At 36.7% G+C, this 24,557-nt stretch overlaps 2 protein-coding genes across 2 annotated transcripts; both read right to left on the reverse strand.

Moving 5' to 3' along the window:
• Positions 1-2,143: 2,143 nt before the first annotated feature.
• LOC143597420 (uncharacterized) lies at positions 2,144-5,414 on the reverse strand. The gene is made up of 3 exons (XM_077075929.1): positions 5,260-5,414; positions 4,386-5,207; positions 2,144-2,513 (listed from the first exon to the last, which is right to left on the reverse strand). The coding sequence occupies exons 1-3, from the start codon at positions 5,412-5,414 to the stop codon at positions 2,144-2,146; spliced, it is 1,347 nt and encodes a 448-aa protein (XP_076932044.1).
• A 16,800-nt stretch (positions 5,415-22,214) lies between these two features.
• LOC143597421 (uncharacterized) lies at positions 22,215-23,744 on the reverse strand. The gene has a single exon (XM_077075930.1). It carries the CDS (start codon positions 23,742-23,744, stop codon positions 22,215-22,217), a length of 1,530 nt encoding a protein of 509 aa, XP_076932045.1.
• Between the last annotated feature and the right edge of the window lie 813 nt (positions 23,745-24,557).

Raw genomic sequence — 24,557 nt, forward strand, 5'->3', positions numbered from 1 at the left:
ATATTATCGTAATATTATTTTGTTCGATCTTTTGATTTCGTCGCACCCATCTCTATCGTTTATCAAGAACAAAATTCTTTTGTTTGTCGGATCTAAAGAGGGACCTACATTAATAAAGTTTTGGTTTAGGCTGGTGTAACTGATTTGTGGGATAGAGTCCAACCAATTATCCACTTGAATATTTATCAGCATGCTAGTGTTCGTGCTAGTACCACGCCTTTTAAACCCATTTAAGAAGCATGCAACCTGACTGGGCGGAGTGGTGGGGAAAAGTTGAACGGGTGGAGGTGATGGTTGGATACGTGCTTAAATTCATGGTGTACGTTGCCTATGATAATAAAAATAAAAGAACCAATTAAGTAACCGGTAAAGATGAATAGTTTCATTAATTAAGTCAATTAGGTAAGTTAAGAACCAATTAAGTCGCTTAAAAGTCTCATAAAATAAAAATAAAGGTCACATATTATTTAATACGAAGAAGATGACATGCATGAATGGAACACAAAATTAAACACACGACACAACACACAAACACGCACCGAAGAAACACTTGTTAAACCCAAGGAGGGTTAACTTAATATCTCAACCGAGGGGTTTAGTTGAATTCAATATCTATAAAGATCTATGAATGAATGTCTATCTAACCTACAAAATAGGGCATTGTGAGCTCATTACGAGAAGAGGAATAAGGGGTTCTTGTGATCCAACGTGTCAATCAATATGACTATTCGGGGTTTAAGTATGGAATGAGTGAATATGGATTCTCAAACCTTTTGTCAAGTATTATATTTAAAGCCGGAGAGGTAGAGAAGGGGTTAGCCAGGCTCTCACCATCAGTAGAACATTCTATTCTCATGGTTAAGCACGTACGAGGTCTCTTAATGGATGCGACAGCCGGTGGATAAGGACGTTTGTCGCCTGGATGTACTGCGTCCGCTGATAGGCTCATCGTGCCCTTGTGGTCCTTTTTGTACAAGCTGTCACACAAAGGAATATTGCACTGTGATAGGCACACAGACTAGCCATTATGTAATGTTTTCCTCCTCTACGTCTCGTGCTTGCGAGCTTCTTATGTTATCTCAAGGATTGGTTCACGAGCAGAAAAGTGTTGGACTTAACTGGATCGAGCAACACGAACAACACCGATATTTTGACTTAATTGGATCGAGCAACACGAACAACACTGATATTTTGTGAGAACTCCTCACGACTCTTTCAATATTAATATTAAGAACGAAAACCACACAAAATACAATAACCCTAACCATCTATTTATACTAAAACCTTAACTTGTTCACCAAGAAACCTAATTAGACTCAAACTAGGAAACCAAATAAATAAATAAAAATAACCAATCTTATTCCTAATTAATAAACTAAACCGACTCAAACTAAAACTCTTTAAACTTTAAACCTTTATCAAGATTAATCCTTCATTCACCCCCTTAATCTTGATATGGACTCGTTACTCTTGAAAATAGTGTTGGATCTAAATCTTCACGAACCAAATTAGTAGCTTCTTCTTTCGATTTTGGTCTAGGACACTCATATGCAAAATGACCATATTCAAGACAATTATAACATCTGATATGAGCTTTACCTCGACCCATACCTTTCTCCTTTTGATCTTCATTGGGTTGGAACCGACCACCTCTACCTCGTCCAACGCCACGACCTCTACCTCGGCCACGTCCATGGTCGCTTTTCCCTCGTCCACAACAAAAAGTGGCATCTACGGATGGTGCCAGCTATTCTACGGTTCCTGTTAGTAGCATAACAGTTCCTCTTAATAATATGGTATGGACCCTATCTCTACAGTTCCTCTTAAATTCATGTTGCACGTGGCTCATGAAAATGAAAATGAAAATATAAGAACCAATTAAGTAGCTGGCCGGTAAAGATGAATAATTTCAGTAACTAAGTCAAGTAGGTAAGGAAAAGAACCAAGTAAGTCACTTAAAAGTCATGAAATAAAAATAAAGTCACATAATAATTAGTACGAAGAAGATGAAATGCATGCATGGAACACAAAGTTAAACACACGACACAACACAAAAACAAACACGTAAAATGTTACATCTAGAGTCCAAATTAAGAGACGACCCCGTTATTCATGCATACATAGGTACGTAGGTAGATAGCAGTTACTCAAATAGTCTTCCTTGAGCATCCGGAACCACTTTTTCAGATTGAAAATGGAAGTTGAAGGTATTGACGGCCTTGAAAACTCCAACGTCCTTGTCAATGGAAATCCATTCGCCGGTGGTAAGAAGGTCACGTTGCGTGTAGGAGAATGGTACATCGGAAGCAGCCTTGCTACACTTGTGCGTCACCTTCATTGTAGTCAATGGTGGCACCACAACAGTGTAAGTTGCTGTTCGGGTACGCTCTGTTGTCTCGGACACACCCCATTCATGCGTACGCCCAAGTTCAGTTGAAAGTTCCAGACCAACCGTGGTGATTAACGGAACAGAAGCTTCAAGCGATGTAGTTACATCCAAAGTCACTGACAGACTGTTGCTCCAATTGTAACACCCCGACTTTAAGCGGAATACACCCGGGTGCAACGTACAGATCACTCATAAGCTCGTAACACTATTAATAGTGACAATATATTTATTTTATTCCATAATATCGCAAGTACACAAATAGTTTGATAATGAGACAATCAACATTACATCTAAATGAAACAAATATTATTCATTGAAATAATCATAGGGTATAACTAGTTTTCTAGTCCTGGCACTTCATCATATCAACCTGCAGCACGTTTAAAATAATATATTTTGTCAACAACACATGTTGGTGAGTTTTCATAAGTTTTTGCGTATATAAATATATATAAAATGCGCGATTCAACGATCGTCATGCAATAAATATTCAAGCGTAATATAAATGAAATCAAATAGTGTCGTCATCCCGTTCATTTAGCCGGAGCCATAGAAGTCGGGGAAATGAGAACCACCTTACGTAAACAACCGAAGTCGTAATGTTAGACGGCGCAGTTACGTCCCGTCGGACCCTCCCACTATGTGTATGCATTTGCATTTGCGTAACTTCCACCAATAAAACAATAAACACGTTGCAAGCAAGTTTACGTATAATCATAAACAATATGCACGAATAATATTAACATGTACGATATAAGTGAATCGGTTTGTAAACAAGCACATAACTAACGAAATAAAAACTTGTGACGTGCTACACCCCAAAACATTATAAAGCATTAAAAATGGGGTTATGAAGAACTCACATGTTAAATAAGCAAGAATGAGTAAATAAGCGAAGATGTCTTTAAGCGAGTGAACCGACAGGGTTTGGTTCAATAAGTGACCCTAGATAAATAGATAACTATGATCAAAATGGGTTTAGGAAGGATAAGAAATAGATGGCCGACATGTTCGGTTTATAATTCTCAAACGAAAAGTTTGTTAAAAATATATTTTTGTTCTATTTTTTTAAGTTAAATGAAATAGGTTAATTATTTGATTTTTAATCAATTTTGTTTTAGTTTTAGAAAAAAAAAATAAAAATAAAGGTTACAATAATTATTAGTTAATTTTAATGATTTCAGTTCGTTTCCGAGCCGAATATTATTTAATAAAACAAGTTTAACGAGTGGTTCATGTTTTTGGTTGGACATGAACTCGGTTTGATTCGGGTATATATCTAACATGCTTGAAATGATAAGATGGCGTGACTTGTTGGAAATTCTTAGTCTTGTTTATTAGTTTTGCAAAAGTTACTTTTTAACTTAAAACTTATTTTTAATCGAACATTAACGTGCCGACGAGTGATAGTGAAAACACAACCACGGTTGTTAATTTAGAGTGAAAACATGATGATGATCACATGATATGTTGTGCATAACTATGACAATAATTACCCGAGGATGGCATATCAAAGAAGAAAGAAGAACTTGAAACTTGGATTTTTGCACCATTTGAAAAGCAATAACACAATTGAAAGTGTAAAGTGTTGTGGTGAATGATTTGTAAAAGTTTGAGAGGCTTTATATAGGCTTCAAATCATTAATAACAAGGTTGAAATGATTAATTGCATAAGCTAGTCATAAGGCTAGTCTTAAGCAATATTAATCGCCAAATTAATGAGCTTTGACCCAATTTGGTGAATTAGGAAGTTAATTATCAATAATAAAATAGTCTAGGTTCATCCAATACTTGGAAAAAACGAGTCAAATGGCGGGAATTTAGAGAGGATGAGAAGAAGGCGGTTGACCCATCTTGAAGAATACTAATAATTATAAACAATTAAATAACACAATCAATACTCAATAAATGCGGAGATTTTATTAGTAATTCGAAAAGTATCAAAATTTTAACATGGTGCGGGTTTTCGGGTTTTTAAAAATGACGAATGTCACACCAATGACTGGTGTTGGAATCAGATTCGAAATACTCGAGGATGATTGTGGAGTCATGGTCTGGGCTGTCATTTATTCCGAAAGCGTAGGCAAGTTCTTTGAGCTCCTCCTGATAAATCCTAGAGTCCGCGAGCCGGTATCTGATATCTGAGATCTCTCTTCTCAGGATACGCTCTTCTACCTTGATATTTGTCTGTCTTGATATGTTATCATATTGGGCGTTTAAACAGTCTTCTTTCCCTTCCGTAGTGAGTCCACCGCAGAAGCGATTGTTGCCCAAATTGCGAATAGCAAAGATATCTTTATCGAGTTTAACAAATGAAAACAAGGTGTCATTAGAGTTGTCGTTATCATCTGCGTTCGCCCATATCCAGTTAGGGCTTCGCCTCCAGAAATTTCCAAAGTGTAGGTTCTTTACACGATAGTTTCCCTCACGAGTTGGGAAGAGTTCATACGCCACCAGCGGGTCACCCACGTCTAATCCGGACTCGAACCGGTGATAATTGTACCATTTCTCAATGACACGGGAGCAAAGGTAATTGCCATCCGGGTCTTCAGATCGGAATGTGACTCTAGAGGGAAGGATCACCAGCGTTTCCCAATCAACTACATGGAACTCGGTTTCTCTCCAGCTCATCGCTGCCAACCCGTTATCATTGCTCCCTAAGTTCAAATTCCTGGCAATGTCTATGAAACAGAAACCTTGTGTGCCTGACCGAGAAACTTGGAACAAGGTGCACCCGATCTTTGTTCGGTCTTCCTCTGGTTTGTTAGCGGACGCACCAACCCAAATCTCATCCTTGCATCCAATGTGCCAACCAATACTTATTGGTGTAGCAACATCTTATGTGAACTAGTGTTTGATCCACGGCTGACCTCTCCATTGCAAACTTCACTCGTGGACTCAAAATTTCAGGTTCATTGAATCTCAGGAATCCTGGCGGTCGGTTTGATGGCGGTTTATCTTGTGCACACAAAAACGCACCCTGAGAAGTTGCTCGCATCAGGAAAAAACTTGGGAGAGTTGCCATGGCTACAAGGACAATTATGAGAGTATCGGGCTAGATGGTTTTGAAATGCATACTACCTAGCATTCTTTTTATAGACAGACGGTATGGATTAATGCGATGAATTGTTTATTGTAGTTACTAAATCGGTTCGGATTGCATCCAACTAATTTACCACCTTTTTAAGCTTCTGTTGAGAGAAGGTTGGACCATTTATTGGGACCATTTAATTATCTTTGTTGTTTTGTTGAAAGAATCTTGGACCACTTAACTTCTTATGCATAGGGTTTATCTTTCCATGGGGTTGAAATAAATTTGTGTAGTTTTTTTTTAAATATCTTATCATGATGAAGTTATGTTATTTATGGAAATGATTTAACTTTTTTAAACGATAATTGCTTTGATGGCTCAAGTATTGCTTAGAAACTTTCGATGAAACATAATACGAATTTGGTTGGGTGGTATTTGTAGGTCCTCTAAATGGATCTCAAGACTTGACTCGGATCAATCCGTGTAGTTGGTTAGCGGAAACACTCAGATCTCGGATCTTAGTTTGTTTGGTTTATTTGCTTGAAAGAAAGAAGAAGAAGATAGAGAGAGAGAAATTCTTTTTATTTTCAAGAGTTGTGAAAAAGTTGGTGTGGAGAAATGGGTTAAGTGGCCTTTATATAGGGTCCCTGTAAGGCCCCGTTACCGGTAACCCTACTTTCGTGTTGGATTTACTCATAAACACAGTTCTAAATATCAGAGTTAATTAAAACATTTATGCGGAATATAAAACTTTCATTAAACATTACATAATTCATAACTTGTCTCAAAACATCCTTTGTCTTTCACATTAAAGCATTAAAATTAGAACATCATAAGTCTTCAGATGCCAGATTCTTGTTCAGTGCCATGTGTCTCCTCAAGCGAGCTGCCTCATCCTACTCACCTGCGTGCATACTAAAAGTCAGCTACGCTGAGTGAGTTCTAGATAATCACATAATCATACCATTCACATAACATTATATTCTTTCATTCATACTTTTATACTTTCATACTTTCATACTTTCTTACATTCATACTTTCTTACTTTCATACTTTCTTACTTTCTTTTGTATTAACTTACTTTCATATCTTATGTTATAAAGAGCATTACGCCCTACATTCCTCGAGTATTATTAGGGCTCGGTACCCTCTTTCCTCGAGTATTATTAGGGCTCGGTACCCTCTTTCCTCGAGTATTATTAGGGCTCGGTACCCTCTTTCCTCGAGTATTATTAGGGCTCGGTACCCTCTTTCCTCGAGTATTATTAGGGCTCGGTACCCTTTTCGTAACCATACAACCATACATTATCATTTCTTTCTTCTATTATCTCTATCATGTTCATACACATAAACATACATAACATACTTACCTTATACGTAGCGTTACAACCTGACAGTACGTGCAATATCCGAAGATCGTTCACGTACCATCAAGCAATCATTCATACATTTCACATTATCCACATAAGGCATACACTTATCTCTTAGGATAAGTGTATTAACAAACATGTTGAGTATGCACACAGCCCCGAAAACATAACACATAAATGGGGCTAGAAACTCACCTGAACACGGTTACGTTCACCGTTAATCGTAATTCCTTTCTTCAGTTGTGCACGGCTGACTGTATAACAAGTATACGTATCAATTAACTATCACTTCTCATAATGTATTTCTATCTTTATATGACCCACAACGAACGGGGTCCGGGGGCAGCGCCCCTGGCAGCGGGGTCTAGGGGCGGCAGCCCCTAGCAGGGTCCAAGGGGCAGAGCCCCTGGCTGGGGTCGAGCTGCCAGGTCAGCTTGGAAAAATTTTATTTCCATTAACTGTCTTAACACATTTTTCATTAGGTTTTTAATTTATTTTCTAATCGAACTTGGCTTTAGGCGAAGTTAAACCTCAGGCGAACTTAGCTTTAGGCGAAGTTAAACCTCAGGCGAACTTGGCTTTAAGCGAAGTTAAACCTCAGGCGAACTTGGCTTTAGGCGAAGTTAAACCTCAGGCGAACTTGGCTTTAGGCGAAGTTAAACCTCAGGCGAACTTAGCTTTAGGCGAAGTTAAACCTCAGGCGAACTTAGCATCAGGCGAACTTAGCTTGCAGGCGAAGTTCATCAGGCGAACTTAGCTTGCAGGCGAAGTTCATCGCTTGAAGGCGAAGTTGCCCAGATGAAGGCGAAGCTGCCCAGATGAAGGCGAAGTTGCCCAGATGTTCGCTGTTTCGGTTTCTGATCAACATTTCGGGCGATTTTAACACACTTGTTAAGGTTCAATACTACCCACTACACTTCCCGACCATTTTCGATCGTTTATACACTAAAAGCTCGGATCTTTAAACTTCCAAGATCAAGAATCATACCTTTTGAGCTTGTTTGGATCTCGTTTATTTTGGTCTCACCACTAATCTTTCTCTCTTACCCGGACCTCGCTCGATCCTTCCTTCTTTCTCGGCCCGGCCGGCGGCGGTTTTGGGTGTGTTTGGTGTGTGTGTATGTGTGTGTTTAGGAGAGTGGGGGAAAATGAAGATATTTTGGGATTTTGGGGGTATTTATATCCCTGAAATCCCATTCTCATTTAACCCATCTCAATTAATCCAAGTCCAAGACCCGCTCCTTCCCCGACATTAATCAATTACGCGAAATCACTAAACATAACTTCCTTTATTCATCATTAAAATTTTAGGATGTTACAGTCCCCATTTCTCCAAAGTTTACACAATAAACTTACAAAATAAATGTACCGAGTACATACTACACCGACTAAAAGCAAACTAAAACGACATACACAATCCTAAAACAATATATAATATTGGCCATACAATCTCCCTCTAGGATTGAGTATGTCGAGGAACCTTCGTCAAGTTCTTTGCATCGTCTTTATTTCTTGAAACTTAGTACTTGTCTTGATCCAGGATCTTGAACCAGATTGGATCTTGAACAGTTCTTTATTTTCCAGTCTTATAGACTTGAACTTTAATCTTATTTTCTGGAAAGGATCGGCAACAGCAAATTTTAGAAACATCAGATGTGGGAGGCTCGACATCTAATTTTCTCTTGTTGACTTTCTTGAGCCGGCTGGTTTCATTCCTTGTCTTCGGACACAATCAGTTCATCTTTAGGTTCAACCACCAACTTTCACGTTCTCGTCTTCTTTTAAGCGCTTTAGCATCTGCAACTCCAAGCAGACTTGATCTTGATCTACCTGTCCATGTATAACTGCACAAAACTTAGAACGAATAAGATTCGTTCACAGACCCTCTCGAGGGTCAAAGAAGAATTTGTTCACAGACCCTCCCAATTTCAGTCTCTCAACTTGCAAATGATTTGTTTAAGTCCCAGATTTCCAACGAACTTTGCATGAACAACCTTGACAACAAAACACATGATTTTGAATGAAACAAAGTTTAACAAAATATGTACGAACATAATAAAAGTTTAAAATCTTTTTGGCATTTTCATATATTTTAAAAATAACGAAAATATGTACATAATATTTTGAAGTTGAAACAAAAAATAAAACAAAAATAAGATAGGAGTAAAGATGAAATTAATATTGTATATCAAAAATATTTACTTTAAACGTTTACTAAATTATTTTTCTGAGAAAGATCACAACATGGAATCACATTATCTGTTAATGTTCTAGATCACACTTCTATTTGGACATTATTATGCCAAGAACCCAAAATCGATTGTAGATATAATTTTTCCACTTTAAACTTAACAAGTATTTTGATGTCAACATGATACATTAAGGTACAATTAGGCACAATGCTTGTGTGGTCCCCATTTAATCTGACAAATTACAGACTCCATCATACCTCGGACTTAATTGCTTTCACATGTCACCTCAACTTGACTTAAACCTTTCTTATTTGATCACAGTAATCTTATTAACACACTTGACACTTTGACTTTGTGCACTTGAAACTTTGTACACTTAACTTGATCTAGAAAGATTAAAATAAAGCAGAAGTTCAGGCCATAACAATCAGGTCGGATAATACCATATTATCGCGCAGAGAAAGTCCAAGGCTTGAACAAAAGAAAGAAAATAAAACAAAGCAGAAGATTCAGGGCCTTAACAATCAGGTCGGATAATACCATATTATCGCGCAGGAGAAAGTCCAAGGCTTGAATCAAAATAAATGAAGAAATAACACAGAAGTTAAAATTCCTAGAACTGACTCTTTTTCTGACTCTTTTTCTTGATTTTTCTTTTTCTTTTCTGACTCTTTTGTTTTTCTTTTTCTTGCTTTTCTTGACATTTTACTTGACTCTTTTCTTGACTCAATAAAAATTAAAAATGACACTGATTTTTCATAAGACAATTGTGATAAGGTAAAGAGAGGCTTGGGTATGACATGTTTATTTGCATTTCAGCCTTCATTAATATGACTTTAGTTGGAGTCGGCAACCGCTTCATAACCTGTAACCACTAGCATAGGCAGATATTTAAGTTTATATCACTATGGCACTTACTCATTTGTCAAGCCTATCTACACATCAAGCAATGATCTTGTTGGCTTTTGATCTACTCTTTTCATGTGCTAGAATCGTTAGAGATGATTTCTTATCATTTTCCAATGGTCGGATCAATTTCTAAAAATTTTAAAAGTTATAAATATCCGACTCCCTCTAAGCAGGAGCTCCCTCTAAACGGGACAATTCATTTTAGATTTTCTTAAAAGTAATATAAAATCTTTTTGGTAAATCAAATGATTTGTTTTTGCTTTTCTTAAGATGAACTGAAAATCTTTTTGGTGAGTTAAACTTAACTCATTTTCTCCCTCTAAAATTGTAGGTCACTTGTAGGTCCTCTAAATGGATCTCAAGACTTGACTCGGATCAATCCGTGTTGTTGGTTAGCGAAAATCACCAACGACACTCGGATCTCGGATCTTAGTTTGTTTGGTTTATTTGCTTGAAAGAAAGAAGAAGAAGATAGAGAGAGAGAAATTCTTTTTATTTCCAAGAGTTGTGAAAAAGTTGGTGTGGAGAAATGGGTTAAGTGGCCTTTATATAGGGTCCTCATTTCTTCAAAGTTTACACAATAAACTTACAAAATAAATGTACCGAGTACATACTATACCAACTAAAAGCAAACTAAAACAACATACACAATCCTAAAAACAATATATAATATTGGCCCTACAGTATTCCCGCCTCTACCGCTACCATTCTTCCTTATTAGCTCCGGCTTTTCTCCATTTTCTTCTTTGTTTCTTTTCCGCGTGCACCTCTCCAAATTGGGGAGAACCACCCAATTTCACACATTGTTCCCGTTTCATTTTCTCCACCACATTTTCCACCTCAGTAAACATTCTCTACCAATCTCTTATTCCCCAGCCACTTCATCCACCCTAATGTCAATATTAAACATGGAGCATTTGTTGCCATTTGAATTTTAATAACTAATTGTTAGAAAATAATAAATATATCAAATAATCAACTACATATCTTTTCCTTATTTGGATCACATCAACACCAAAAGACCTCAAAAAGATGACCGTTTGAGCATAAATCAAGGATTCTTCATTCCTTTATTTGATATATTTCCTTGTTGAAAGACATAACATTCTTTTATTTATTTGTTATTATTTTTCATTTGTAAACACAACAATATATGAATAAAAACATTCTGTGCATTCTATTCAAATCAACATGGTATCAAAGCAGTGTTTACGGTCTTAGGATCGACATGCTTTAAACCTCCCATCATCTGCATATTCAATCCTTTCAAATTCCCAATTTCAGACCTTTTTTTTACCCATACTCAAAACTTTTTTTTCTTTTCTGTGAACCAACAACATGCCTGTGAATAATAAAAACAGGGATGTGCTCAAAAGCCAAAACCTTACAAACAGCCCCTCCTCTCAAAACGGGGTGGCCGCTGATGGGCCACATGAATCAGAAATACTAGAATTTCTGTCAAAGGGTAGGGCAGGTCATAAGAACTCAAGCAATTCAACATTCCTGATCGATAAAAGCAAATTAATATGCAATCATTGTGGGATGTCGAAACATACCAGAGATCGGTGCTTCAAACTTGTCGGTTTCCCTAAATGGTGGACCGATGGACACAAGAAAGCCGATATGGAGGGGGGCAAGGCTGCTACCACCGTTGGAAACCCAGAAGCTACCGGGAATGACGCCGACCAGCGTGACATCAGAAGAGGAAGCAGAGTTTTTTGTGGTGTTGCATCGGCCAAAGAAGAGATCGATGTTCAGATGAATGTCGACATAGGTAACAGGTTTGAGAGAATACTCTCAAATCCTCTTATTTGCAAATCTAACTTTGTTGATCCTTTAGTTTTAAAAGTTCTAGATCAAACCTCTGATGAATCAGTTTTGGTTGATAAAACCTTTGAAGAATCAGTTTTTGATAAAACTCTAAATGAATATATCAATTCCAATAAAATCTTTAAAGAAGCTGTTATGTGTGATACTGGCCAAAACCATTTTAATAAAAATCCCCAAGATTCTATAATTTATGAAAACAACCCAAATAAAATTATGGGAGAAGTAAATATGGTCGAAACATATGAAAATTTGAATAAATCATGGATTTTTTATTGTGGTGCTACTGACACCATGAGTCCATGACCTTTGAATTATCCGATATAATTTCAAAATCTAAACCCAAAATTAACCACATAAAAACCGCAAACGGGGGAGTAGTTCCTGTAAAGGGAGGGGGAACTATTGAAATATCACCAACTTTAAAACTTTCAAATTGTCTCTATGTCCCTTTTTTGTCACATAAATTATTATCTATTAGTCATGTGACAAAAAAATTAAACTGCTCGGTATTAATGTACCCGACGTTCTGTATCTTACAAGATATAAAGACGGGAACGATTATTGGGCGTGGCACTGAACGTCAAGGATTATACTATGTGGAAGAAGTGACTCAACATGGTACTGCGATGTTGGCTCATGGAACAACAAATAGGGAAGCTTGGTTATGGCATAGGAGATTAGGACACCCATCTATCGGTTATTTAAACCTTTTATTCCCAAAGTTATTTACCCTCAATAAAACACTAAGTTGTGAAACTTGTGTCTTGGCTAAAAGCCATAGACATTCTTTTAAATCAAATAACACAAGAGTTAATTTACCTTTTTCCCTTATCCATTCGGACGTAATGGGACCGGCAAAAGTTATTGGAGGACAAAAGTTTTGTTTTTTTTGTACTTTTTGTTGACGATTGTACTCGCATGACATGGATTTATTTTCTAAAACACAAATATGAAGTTTTTGATAAATTTACTATGTTTCATGCCATGATACAAACGCAATTCAAAACCAACATCCAAATTCTTCGATCCGATAATGGTGGGGAGTTCATAAACGATTCAATGAAGTTTTTTTGTCAAACGAAAGGAATTATTAACCAAACATCGTGCTCCCACACTTCTGAACAAAATGGCACCGTTGAACGAAAAAACTGAATTCTCTTAGAAATAACTCTAGCCCTCTTGATTGAATCTCAAGTACCTAAGTCCTTCTGTGTAAGGCCCCGAACCCGGTAGCCTTACTTTAGCGTCGGATTTACTCATAAACACAGTTCTTACAAATCAGAGTTCATTAAAACTTTCGCGGAATATAAAAACTTTCATGAAACGTTACAACAATCCAAAACTTGCCTTAATTAAACATTCTTGTCTTTCAAAATAAACGTCAATTACATTAAAACATCTTGAGTCTTCAGATGCCAGTCTCCAATTCGCCCACCATGTGCCCGCTCATGCTAGCTGTCTCATTCTACTCACCTGCGTGCATACTAAAAGTCAGCTACGCTGAGTGAGTTCTAGTTAATCGGACGCCATATAATACATACACATACATACATATCCGAAGATACATATCCATACTTAACTAGTTACCCTTCTGTTCTACATACATACTTACTACCATACATACATACATATCTACAATCACTAACCTCAGTCTACCGAGAGTACGTTCATAGTCCGCCGTCTATACCTGTACTCAAGGTCGTGAACACGTAAAAGGTCCGCAGTCCTTACCTATGTTCACCGTTTATGGTACGTGCAAGGTCCGCAGTCCTTCCCTATACCATCCTACATCCACAACACGTACAAGGTCCACAGTCCTTCCCTATGTTGCAACCTAAACCATAGCACGTACGAGGTCCGCAGTCCTCCCCTATGCTACCACAATACAAATACATAGCACGTACGAGGTCCGCAGTCCTCCCCTATGCTACCACAATACAAATACATAGCACGTACGAGGTCCGCAGTCCTCCCCTATGCTACCACAATACCAATACATAGCACGTATGAGGTCCGCAGTCCTCCCCTATGCTACCACAATACCAATACATAGCACGTACGAGGTCCGCAGTCCTCCCCTATGCTACCACAATACCAATACATAGCACGTACGAGGTCCGCAGTCCTCCCCTATGCTACCACAATACAAATACAGCACGTATAAGGTCCACAGTCCTTTCCTATGCTGATGCCTATCTATAATACGTATAAGGTCCGCAGTCCTTAACTACGTTGTCGCCTATTATCTGTAACACGTATAAGGCCCACCGTCCCTATCTACGTTTACGTCTATCATCTACCTTACGTATAAGGCCCGCAGTCCTTAACTACGCCATCACCAGCCGAGTCTATGTCTGACAGAAGCTAGAGGGATTTGCCATCCTAACTTACTATGTCGAACGTAGAACTCACATACCATTCGTGTACCTGTATACACATACCTCACATATACAATAATTACATTATAGCATAAGAACACTCTAGGCGTTCTTTACATCATTCATTTAACAACCATACCCCTTGTCGATACGTGCAATATCCGAAGATCGTTCACGCCCCGACAAGTATTCATTTGTAATGTTCATACATCTTCGACATATAATATTCGTACCTTTATTTTTAACCTGACAGTACGCGCAATATCCGAAGATCGTTCGCGTACCGACAAGCAATCATTCATATCCATCACATATATCACATATGGCATACACTTATCACTTAGGATAAATGTATTAACAACACATCGAGTATGCACACAGCCCCGAAAACATAACAAGGAATGGGGCTAGAAACTCACCTGAACTCTGCTTCTTCCTCCGATAGTTGTAAATCCCTTCTTTAACTGAGCTCGGCTGACTGTATAAGTTACACGTATCAATACTCGCCTGATTTAATCTGGTGGCCTAGTATTAGATTACTTTTACTTATCGTTTTAATTTATTTTCTAATCGAACCTGACTTTAGGCGAAGTTAACCCTTAGGCGAACTTAGCTTTAGGCGAAGTTAACCCTTAGGCGAACTTAGCTTTTAGGCGAAGTTGTCATCAGGCGAACTTAGCTTTTAGGCGAAGTTGTCATCAGGCGAACTTAGCTTTTAGGCGAAGTTGTCATCAGGCGAACTTAGCTTTAGGCGAAGTTGTCATCAGGCGAACTTAGCTTGTAGGCGAAGTTCATCAGGCGAACTTAGCTTGCAGGCGAAGTTGTCGGCTGCAGCTATTGTTCGTCCTTAATCATCTTCGTTTCTTAACCAAATAACTCGATTTCGGTATCCACGTAATCATCTGACCAGCGCCTACAAACCCCAACCATCAAATCGGCCTAACATCGATGTTTAAGGGGTGCGATTTAGGCATATAGGTTACGGGTTCTTTTAGGTTAACAATTAACCTATCAAATGCTAATCAATTCCAGTAATATTTGTTGTTTTAGGTTCGTTTATAACAAACTAACACAGATCTATGATTTCCCAAATCAAACCGAACCTATACGAACGATTTCTAACTATAAACGTACCTTGAACGAGTCGAACTACGAACCCGGTTAAGCCTTGATGTTGTTTTGGTCCGTCACGACGTTCCAGCACCAACAAGCTCGGGTTTTCGCCTTCGGATCTTGGTTCGGGTTGTGTGTGTTTTGGAGTGTGTAGAGATTAGGATGGATAAATGGATGGAATGGAAAGGATTGGGGTTTAAGGGGGTATTTATACTCCCTTAAGCCCATGGACCGAAGGCCCATATTTCCTTTTGGTCCATATCTAATCCCATCTAATTATCCTACTAAGTCTTCATATTTTGCTATTATTATTATTGTTCCACTAACTCGTTTATTTCACCCGGAAAAATAATATATTAAATATTACTTTAGAAATTTCGGGATGTTACATTCTGGCCCGAAGCTCTCGCTACTGCCGCATATCTTATTAATCGGTTACCAACAAAATCCCTTGACCTAAAAACCCCTCTTCAAGCTCTTTCAGAATTTACCAAACTACCCCCCGCCCTTACTTTAAAACTACGTATATTTGGGTGCTCCGTCTTTGTCCACATACCCAAAATCAATCGAACAAAACTCGACCCATGTGCTGAAAAATGTGTATTTGTAGGCTATGGTGTCAACCAAAAAGGATACCGTTGCTATAGTCTAAAAAATCGTACTATTCATACTACCATGAACTGTGACTTCCTTGAAACCGAATTCTTTTATACCGCCCAACACAGTAGCCAGGAGGAAAAAGAACATGACTCACTAAGTTGGCTAGAATGGGTTCCAAAATGGGCTCCGTCATCCGAAGCAATCAATCATAGCACCTAAGATGAGTCAGTGACTTCATAACACTCTGATGGACCAATAACCAGTGTTCCCAACAAGAATCCTCTCGACCTGACATCCGAGGTAAGTACATCTCAAACATATGAAGGTATAATAGATAAAGTATCTCATGTTTTTCATGAAAATCCTCTCGAACTAACACCTGAGATAAGTAATTCTCATACATCTGAAAGTATAAAGATAAAGTATCTCCTGAAAATCAAAATATTAATATATCTGACAATCATGAGATAGGAGTAGAACAAACAGTGCAGGTGGAACAAGAAGAATTTGTACAACAAGAAACAAGACAAGAAGAAACAACCGAGAGATATGTCCTCCCACCAAGAGTCAATAGAGGAATTCCTGCAAAGAGATACTCACCAGAAAAACAATCTAAATCCTCGAAGTATCCTATAGCCAACATAGCGGAAGCAAACCTATCTAAAGAAGCCAAGGCCTTTAATGCTTCCATATACGCCGAACAAATTCCAAACTCTGTGGAACAAGCTTTAGGATCAAAGAACTGGAAGGATGCTATGGAAACAGAGATGAAAACACTGATTAAAAATGATACATGGGAAATATGTGATCGTCCAATAGGAAAGAAACCTGTGGGATGTCGATGGGTCTTCACGATTAAACATAAAACAGACGGAACTATTGAAAGATACAAAGCACGATTGGTAGCGAAAGGCTACACACAAACGTATGGGATTGACTACCAAGTAACATTCTCTTCAGTAGCCAAGATTAACACAATCAGGGTCCTTTTCTCGATCGCTGCAAATGAAGGATGGCCTCTTCACCAATTTGATGTTAAGAATGCCTTTCTTCATGGAGAATTAAAAGAAGAAGTATATATGGAAGCTCCACCCGGTTTCACAAAAAAATTTAAAGCAAAGGAAGTATGTCGCCTAAAAACAACTATTTATGGGTTGAAACAATCTCCTAGAGCTTGGTTCGGCATATTCACCCTAGCAATGAAGGGAAATGGATTTCGACAAAGCAATTCCGATCATACGCTTTTCCTTAAAAACAGAGGTAACCTTGTAACTTGTTTAATCATATATGTTGATGACATGATCATTACAGGGAACGATGATGAAGAAATGAAGAAGTTGAAAGCAAACTTGTTTAAAGAATTTGAAATGAAGGACTTAGGAAGGCTTAAGTACTTTCTTGAAATTGAAGTACTAAGATCTAAAAGGGGTATTTTTATATGTAAAAAAAATATATATTCTTGACCTCCTAACTGAGACAGGAATGATCGATTGCAAACCAGCCGATACGCAAATAATGGTTAATCATAAACTCCATATGGAAGAAGGAGGGGAACTGGCAGACAAAGAACGATATCAACGCTTAGTAGGTAAATTAATATATCTCTCGCATACTCATCCAGACGTCGCATATGCAGTGGGAGTAGTCAGCAAATTTATGCATCAACCTCAAGGCACTCACATGGAAGCTGTATGGAGGATTATCAAATATCTCAAAGGGACAACAGGCCACGGGGTTCTCTTCCAACCAAATAAACATCTAAAAGTTCAATTGTATACTGACGCAGACTAGGCGGGGGACAAAGATGATGGAAGATCAACATCGAGCTACTTCACTCTAGTTGGTGGAAATTTAGTCACATGGAGAAGCAAAAAGCAAAAGGTTGTCGCATTATCTAGTGCCGAAGCAGAATTCCGAGGAATTGCACGGGGCGTGACAGAGGTTCTATGGATACGTAAGCTTATGATAGAAAATTGGTTTTCTCCAAACTGAAGCAAGTAGAATCATGTGTGACAACAAAGCCGCAATACAAATTTCAAAAAATCCTGTCTAACACGATCGTACAAAGCATGTGGAGGTCGATAGAAACATCATCAAAGAAAAACTTGAAGATGGAGTCATAGAGCTACCACTTATCCGATCAGAAGACCAATTAGCAGACATATTAACAAAGGCCGTCAACGGAAGAATATTTAGCAATTGTCTTGTCAAGTTAAGCATTGGAGATCGCACTACTCAACTTGAGGGGGAGTGTTAGAAAATAATAAATATATCAAATAATCAACTATATATCTTTTCCTTATTTGGATCACATCAACACCAAAAGACCTCAAAAGGATGACCGTTTGAGTATAAATCAAGGATTCTTCGTTCCTTTATTTGATATATTTCCTTGTTGAAAAACATAACATTCTTCTATTTATTTGTTATTATTTTTCATTTGTAAACACAACAATATATGAATAAAAACATTCTGTGCATTCTATTCAAATCAACACTACTAAGGAATTTAAATAAACTTAAGAAATTATAAGATAAACAGAAACAAAAGTTAATAGTAGTAGCAAAAGGAGTATACAAATATCAGGACGATAGAGCACAGAATGGATGACATATTGGCACCAATATTAAGGACTGTTGACACTTGTTCAATAGGAGATAAGGCTAGTGAACCATGCTTTTCTTTCCCTTTAAAGATGCTCGAATCAATAGGTCAGGAGCATTGATCAACTTAATTTGTTGTTTTGTTTTAAGAAACTTGGACCACTAAACTCTCTCTATTCATGCATATTAATTTCATACCTTTCTTATTTCATATTGAAAGAAGCTTGTTATAATTAAGTTATGTTTTTTAAACTATTTTGTTATAAAATCTAATAACTCAAACTTTTATGTTGTTAATACAATAATGGTATTTGGTAAAAATAATGCTTAAGTGTTGTGACTTGCGGGAAGTTTATTGTTATAATTTGTTTATTTAGGAGATAGGATTAATAATAATGAACCACAGTTTTCTTTTTCGTGTTCAAAGAAGTATCGTCAATTTCGATTAATTATTTTTGTCATATTTGTAGGTCTCCCAAAACCTGATCTAACATAAACGAACTAATTTACTCTTAATAAGTGATCGAGATGGGTGTGCAAAATCAAGCGATCAAACAAATAATATAAAGATAAGATAGATGATTAACGATCTCGTAATTGGCACAAAATATTAATATATTAAAACCACACCGATCCCATCTAGGTGAGCTCCCCTTGGATGGTTGATTTACATCATAAAACACACACAAATAAAAACAATACAAGTCCCTATTTATAGCCAAACAGTGATATTTTAGAAGCTCTCTCCTCTCTAATTCGAATTTCTCGCCAACTTTAACTAATCACTTGTCTAAAAGATATTTTTGATATGGTAAGTCACATTTTGATCCTTACGATATTGTTGACAAAAACTTGGACTAGTATATGGGGCATGAATGACATTGCTCTCTTTACTTTGATTCTTTCCGAAGAAGTTTGGATTCTCTCATTTTCGTTTCCAAATACGATTAGCACATATTCGATTTTAAACCCTAACTCGAAGACATTTCTCGCGAGAACATATTTCTAAGTAAGTTTGATTTACTGTTGCTTCATAGTTCATGTTTTCCCAAACCTATTTTGATTTCTTGCTACTTCACTGTTAAATTCATGCGGTGACTTTGATTTTGAGTTATACGTTTAACTTATAAGCTACTTACAAAGAACTTTGTTAATTGCTCACCCTTAAATGATGCCTCACCGGTTCAATTCTCAGTAGTTTTATTTTTCTTTGAAGTTGTTGCTTCCCAACTGAATTTGGATTTCGGTCCAAACCGAAAATCGTTTTGAGCATAATTAATTCAATTCGGTTTTGACCAAAGAAAATTGACAACCAAGGAAACCAAACTCGTCGATCTGATGCCAGGTATTGTTTTGTTTAGAAGACCAATTAGTGGTCCTTTTATCAATGATCAAGAAAATGAGAAATTATGAAAAGGCATAAAGCTCTAGTGGGCAGATTGTAATGATTCGACTGACTCAAGGCCCATAACACTTAGTTTCTCGTTTCTTGTGTCATAAATAGAGGTGAAAGAAACTGGACTTGAAAAGAAAAACCCATAAATGGCTTTTTTATACATGAGTTTTTACTACATGTACCAATACCTTACCTTACTCGTAGGGTATGGATAAAGTATGCATTAATTCAGTATTAAAACCCGTATCTAAAACTGTACCCAATTTGTACCCGATAATACCCAAAAACTGGAAACGGTTCCATACTTAGAACTGGGTTTTTCCAATTTCCGATCTATACCCGAAATTACCTTAAAAATACCAGAAAAATACTTCAAATAAGTGCAACCCTTCAAAACCGAATCTATATCCGAAAAATATCTAATAAAAAACTGAATATAGGGTTTTTTTCAATACACAGAAATAGGGTATTCAAATACCCGGTTTTAGAATACCCTGTTATATACCTGTCTGGAACCCAGTACATAGGGTATGATTTTTAGAGACAATACCCAGACCCAAACTCGATCCGAGTACTGTCAATACCCGATTTTCTAATATCCGATCATACCCGAGCTTGGTTCTATCCGAGAACCATATATTATAAAAACTGGTTTATGCACCTCTACTTGTGAAGAATATGCACGTAAATAATTATGTTTGACCATTGTTTTTTTTTTCTGTTTACTATTATTATTATTATTATTCTTATTATTATATGCTTTTTTTTTTTTTGTAAAAATTGGTTAACCATAGTATTTAAAGCTTTTAATGGTTTGAATTATTACAGTGCAATTAAAGGGACGGTGCTACGTTAAACGTGATCGGGTAATTCATTCGAGCACTTCAAGAACACCACCTTTGGTTTAATAAAGTCATCTACTGAAATAAATTTGGGTAGAAGTACCTGAATGTGAAAGTTGAAAAAACATTTATTTGTATGAAAAAATGATTCTGGTAGTTTCAGAACATCGCCTCTTTTGAATTATGTAATTTTGTTGAATGAATATCTCGAACACAAGAATTTTTTGTGAGGCTTAGAAATTTTTCTGATCAGTTGTGTAATGCTAAATATAAAAAATTTCAACCCAAGTCGGATGTCATCACAAAGACTTTAGTTCTGGTTGTCAGAATATTTCGATTCAAATCAGGACACATAATTTAATTCTAGATAACATTTTCTACTTGTTAATCTTTGAGACCCTAGAAAATAAATAATAAAAATAAAACTCCCGGCTTATAAGTATAAAATTTTATAAATTAGATCCACGTTAGGGTGAAGGAAGATGGTGGAGATTTAAAGTTCATGGACTAAGTTAATTAGAATTAGAAGTTGTTTATAATTAGAGTTAGAAATTGTTTAGATTTTCTAATTCAAGTTTCATGTAGCCTATAAATAATTAGATATTATTATAATTATTAGAATTAGAGTTTGCCTTACTTTCTAAGTTTCATCACTTCATGTAGCCTATAAATATGGGCATAGTTTATTTGTATTCAATATTCCGTTCTTGTTCATTATTAATAAAAAGAGTCGCATAAGGTTTCTGCAAATCGTGTTCATGTTTTTTGATTCACTTGATCAAATAAGTTCAACATGCCCCACCCTTTAACCGCCGCTTCGGGGAGCACCTCGTATTCAAGCGCCTGATCACGTCTCTTGCGTGATTTTTTAAACCAAGGGGGCCGGTGTCTGTGTCGGTGTCAATATTTCGGTCGGGATTAGTTTGTATATATGCCATTACATGCATTCTCCTTGGATGATAACACACCCATATATTTAATACACAAAAGATTACATGGAACACAAAACACACGAGATATATATATATATATATATATATATAATATATATAGGAGAAGTATAGTTTGAAAACCCTCTTGAGTTGATAAAACCCGTGAAAACCCTATGTAACATTGTTTTTTTTGTTACATGTAATATGTTGTTACATTTAATATAAAACATCGAAAACATAAAAAAAATGTTTTGCTATTTTTTTTTACATTTTTTTAGTAATTTTTATATATGTTTTCAGGAGAGAGAAAATGTAAATAAACTTTTACATTTTTTTATTAACATTAATTGTGGAACACAAGATTTAATCTTTAATTAAAAACATGTGATTGAGAATGAGTTTCTAAAGTTTTCACAACTCAAGTGAGTTTTCATTCTAACATAATCCTCTCTCTCTCTCTATATATATATATATAGTTGCATCAGGAGTCTTCGAAATCCTGTATAATATTCCAAGAGACCCCATTATTATTTATCATACACGTAGAGATCTCATTACACAACTTGTAATCCCTTTGATAGGTTAACACACCGGGTTTATGTTCACCCTAAACTCTTTTATATTAGACTTACTTGGAGAACAACCTATTAAACAATTTAAACTTAATCCAACCAATAAACTTAACCAAGAAATACAAACGAACTTTATTATTCTTGGGCTCGTTTATTTCCTCCTTGAAATCAGGATTAACCAATGCAGGCATTCTTCCTTGATGAACCTTGTCTACTTCTGAGGATTGAAAATAAAAGTTGTAGGAATTGATGCCGGTGTAAACTCCATCATCTTTGATAGCGGTAACTCTTTCACCATTCGTAAGAAGATCATGTTGCGTGTAGGAGAAAGGCACATCACAAGCAGCCTTGGTACACATGAGCGTTACCTTCATTTTAGTTAAAGGTGGCACCACAACCGCATAACTCGATTCTCTCTTTTTCTCCGTTGTATTGGCCTTTCCCCATTCATACTTGTAGCCAAATTCAGTTGACATTTCGACCCCATTCTCAACGATTAATGGAACTGAACTAACTTCAAATTTTATAGATACACCAAAAGTCATTGACACGCTGTTAGTCCATGTAGCGGTCTTGGAATCAGATATGGAATACGTGAGGGTGACTGTGGTTTCTTTGTCGGGGCTGTCATTTGTTGCGAAAGCATGGGATACTTCTTGGATTTCCTCTTGATAAATCCTGGAGTCTGAGAGGCGGTATCTTACATTTGAGATATCTCTTTGCAGGGCGCGCTCTTCAACTATTAGCCTTGTTTGTCTTGATATAGTTGGATAGTGCGCATTTAAACAGTTTGTTTTCCCCTCAGTTGTGAGTGCACCACAGAAGTAGTTATTACCCAAATTGCGAAGAGCAATAACGTTGTTGCTTAATTTGACAAATGAAAACAAGGTGTCATCAGAATGGTTGTAATCTTCCGCGTCCGCCCATATCCAGTTTGGGCTGCGCCTCCAAAACTTTCCGTAATACAAGCTCTTTATACGGTAGTTTCCATTAGCAGTGGGGAAGACTTGATGGGCCACCCGTGGATCGCCAATGTCGAATCCAGGCTCGAACCTATGATAGTTATAGTATCTGTCACAAACACGGGAGCAAAGGTAATTGCCACCTAAGTCTTCGGATTTGAATGAGACTTGGGAAGGAAGTATCACGAGTGTTTCCCAATCAACTGCAGGGAAAATGTCTCCCTCATTCGACAACATCAAACCACCTAAATTGCCATTCTTGTTCACTACATACCCGTGGATGCTTGAGAACTTAAAACCTGAGGTTCCTGATGAATTAGTAGAATGCTTAACAACGAACAAGGTGCCCCCATTTGGTTTGTCGGCGGACGCACAAATCCAAGAGTTCCCTTCGCTTTGATGCACTACCCAGTACTTATTATTATAGCAAGATCTTATGTGCACTCGTTCGCCCCATTTTGAATGCTCTATTGCAAACTTTACGCGAGGACTCAAAATTTGACTTTCATCGCATTTTAAGAATCCCGATGGCTGGTTTGCTAGGGGATCTTCTATCGGGCATAGATATGGACCTCCAGAGGGGGCTTGCAGCACAAAAAACCTTGGGAGTGATGTCATGGCCATGGTTGTGGTAAGGTAAACTCAAATCTTCTTTTTTGTTACCTAACACAACTTATTTATATTACCATTAAACACTGAAAGTCGATATGTGAGAGCATTTCATTGTTCATCATAATACATATTTTGAACCCTTATGTACATAAGAAAACGGAGCATCGAAGGTGCCACTTCTTGTTTACATACGATGAATAGTTGCCATTTTTAATTAATCAAAGTTGAGATTATTAAAATCCATTTTACTTATACTAGATATAGCTTTTTACCCATTTTATTTTTTTAATAATGTACTTTTTCAATGATAACTTTCATTCAGTAACTTTTTTAAACAAACTGCAAATTTTTAACTGATTTGCAGCTTGTTTAATTTTTTACTTAATATTTCACTGTAAATTTTGTTAAAAATAGAGTTGTATTCAAAATAGGTGTTTTTTAAGTTTCAAAAGTTATATTGAGCGCACGTAACGTACTAGATCCGTGACGAATATATATATAACAAATACCTACGGAAGAACATTGGTATCATTATCGTTATTATTGGAACTTGTGTTGATATTCATTTTTATGGTTTCTGATCGAGTTAACATATTTTGTTTCTTTTCAAATATGTCTAACACAATTTTGAATATATTTATTTTTATGTACGTTTCGATATAAAATAAATGGATGAAAATAATAATAAAGAAAACTAGTTTACTTTTCTTTTTTTTTTCTTTCATAGTTCTTACCATAATCTAAAAAAACTAACTAATAAAATAATTTGGCTCAATGATATTCCTAAGTACGAATACAAATGGTTACCTAAACAAGTATTCTGTA

Source organism: Bidens hawaiensis, unplaced genomic scaffold (genome assembly GCF_021521415.1).
Source record: "Bidens hawaiensis isolate Kalapana, Puna unplaced genomic scaffold, B.hawaiensis_p1.1 tig00048250_1, whole genome shotgun sequence".
NCBI classification, from domain to species: domain Eukaryota; kingdom Viridiplantae; phylum Streptophyta; class Magnoliopsida; order Asterales; family Asteraceae; genus Bidens; species Bidens hawaiensis.

Bases quoted from the DNA above. Each gene is read 5' to 3' on its own strand.
- LOC143597420 (XM_077075929.1), bottom strand. From the start codon at position 5,414: ATGGCAACTCTCCCAAGTTTTTTCCTGATGCGAGCAACTTCTCAGGGT. The intron at 5,208-5,259 runs GTCAGCCGTGGA...TACACCAATAAG, and splicing joins GTGAAGTTTGCAATGGAGAG to TATTGGTTGGCACATTGGAT. The intron at 2,514-4,385 runs GTGTGACATTCG...TTGGAGCAACAG, and splicing joins GATTCCAACACCAGTCATTG to TCTGTCAGTGACTTTGGATG.
- LOC143597421 (XM_077075930.1), bottom strand. From the start codon at position 23,744: ATGGCCATGACATCACTCCCAAGGTTTTTTGTGCTGCAAGCCCCCTCT.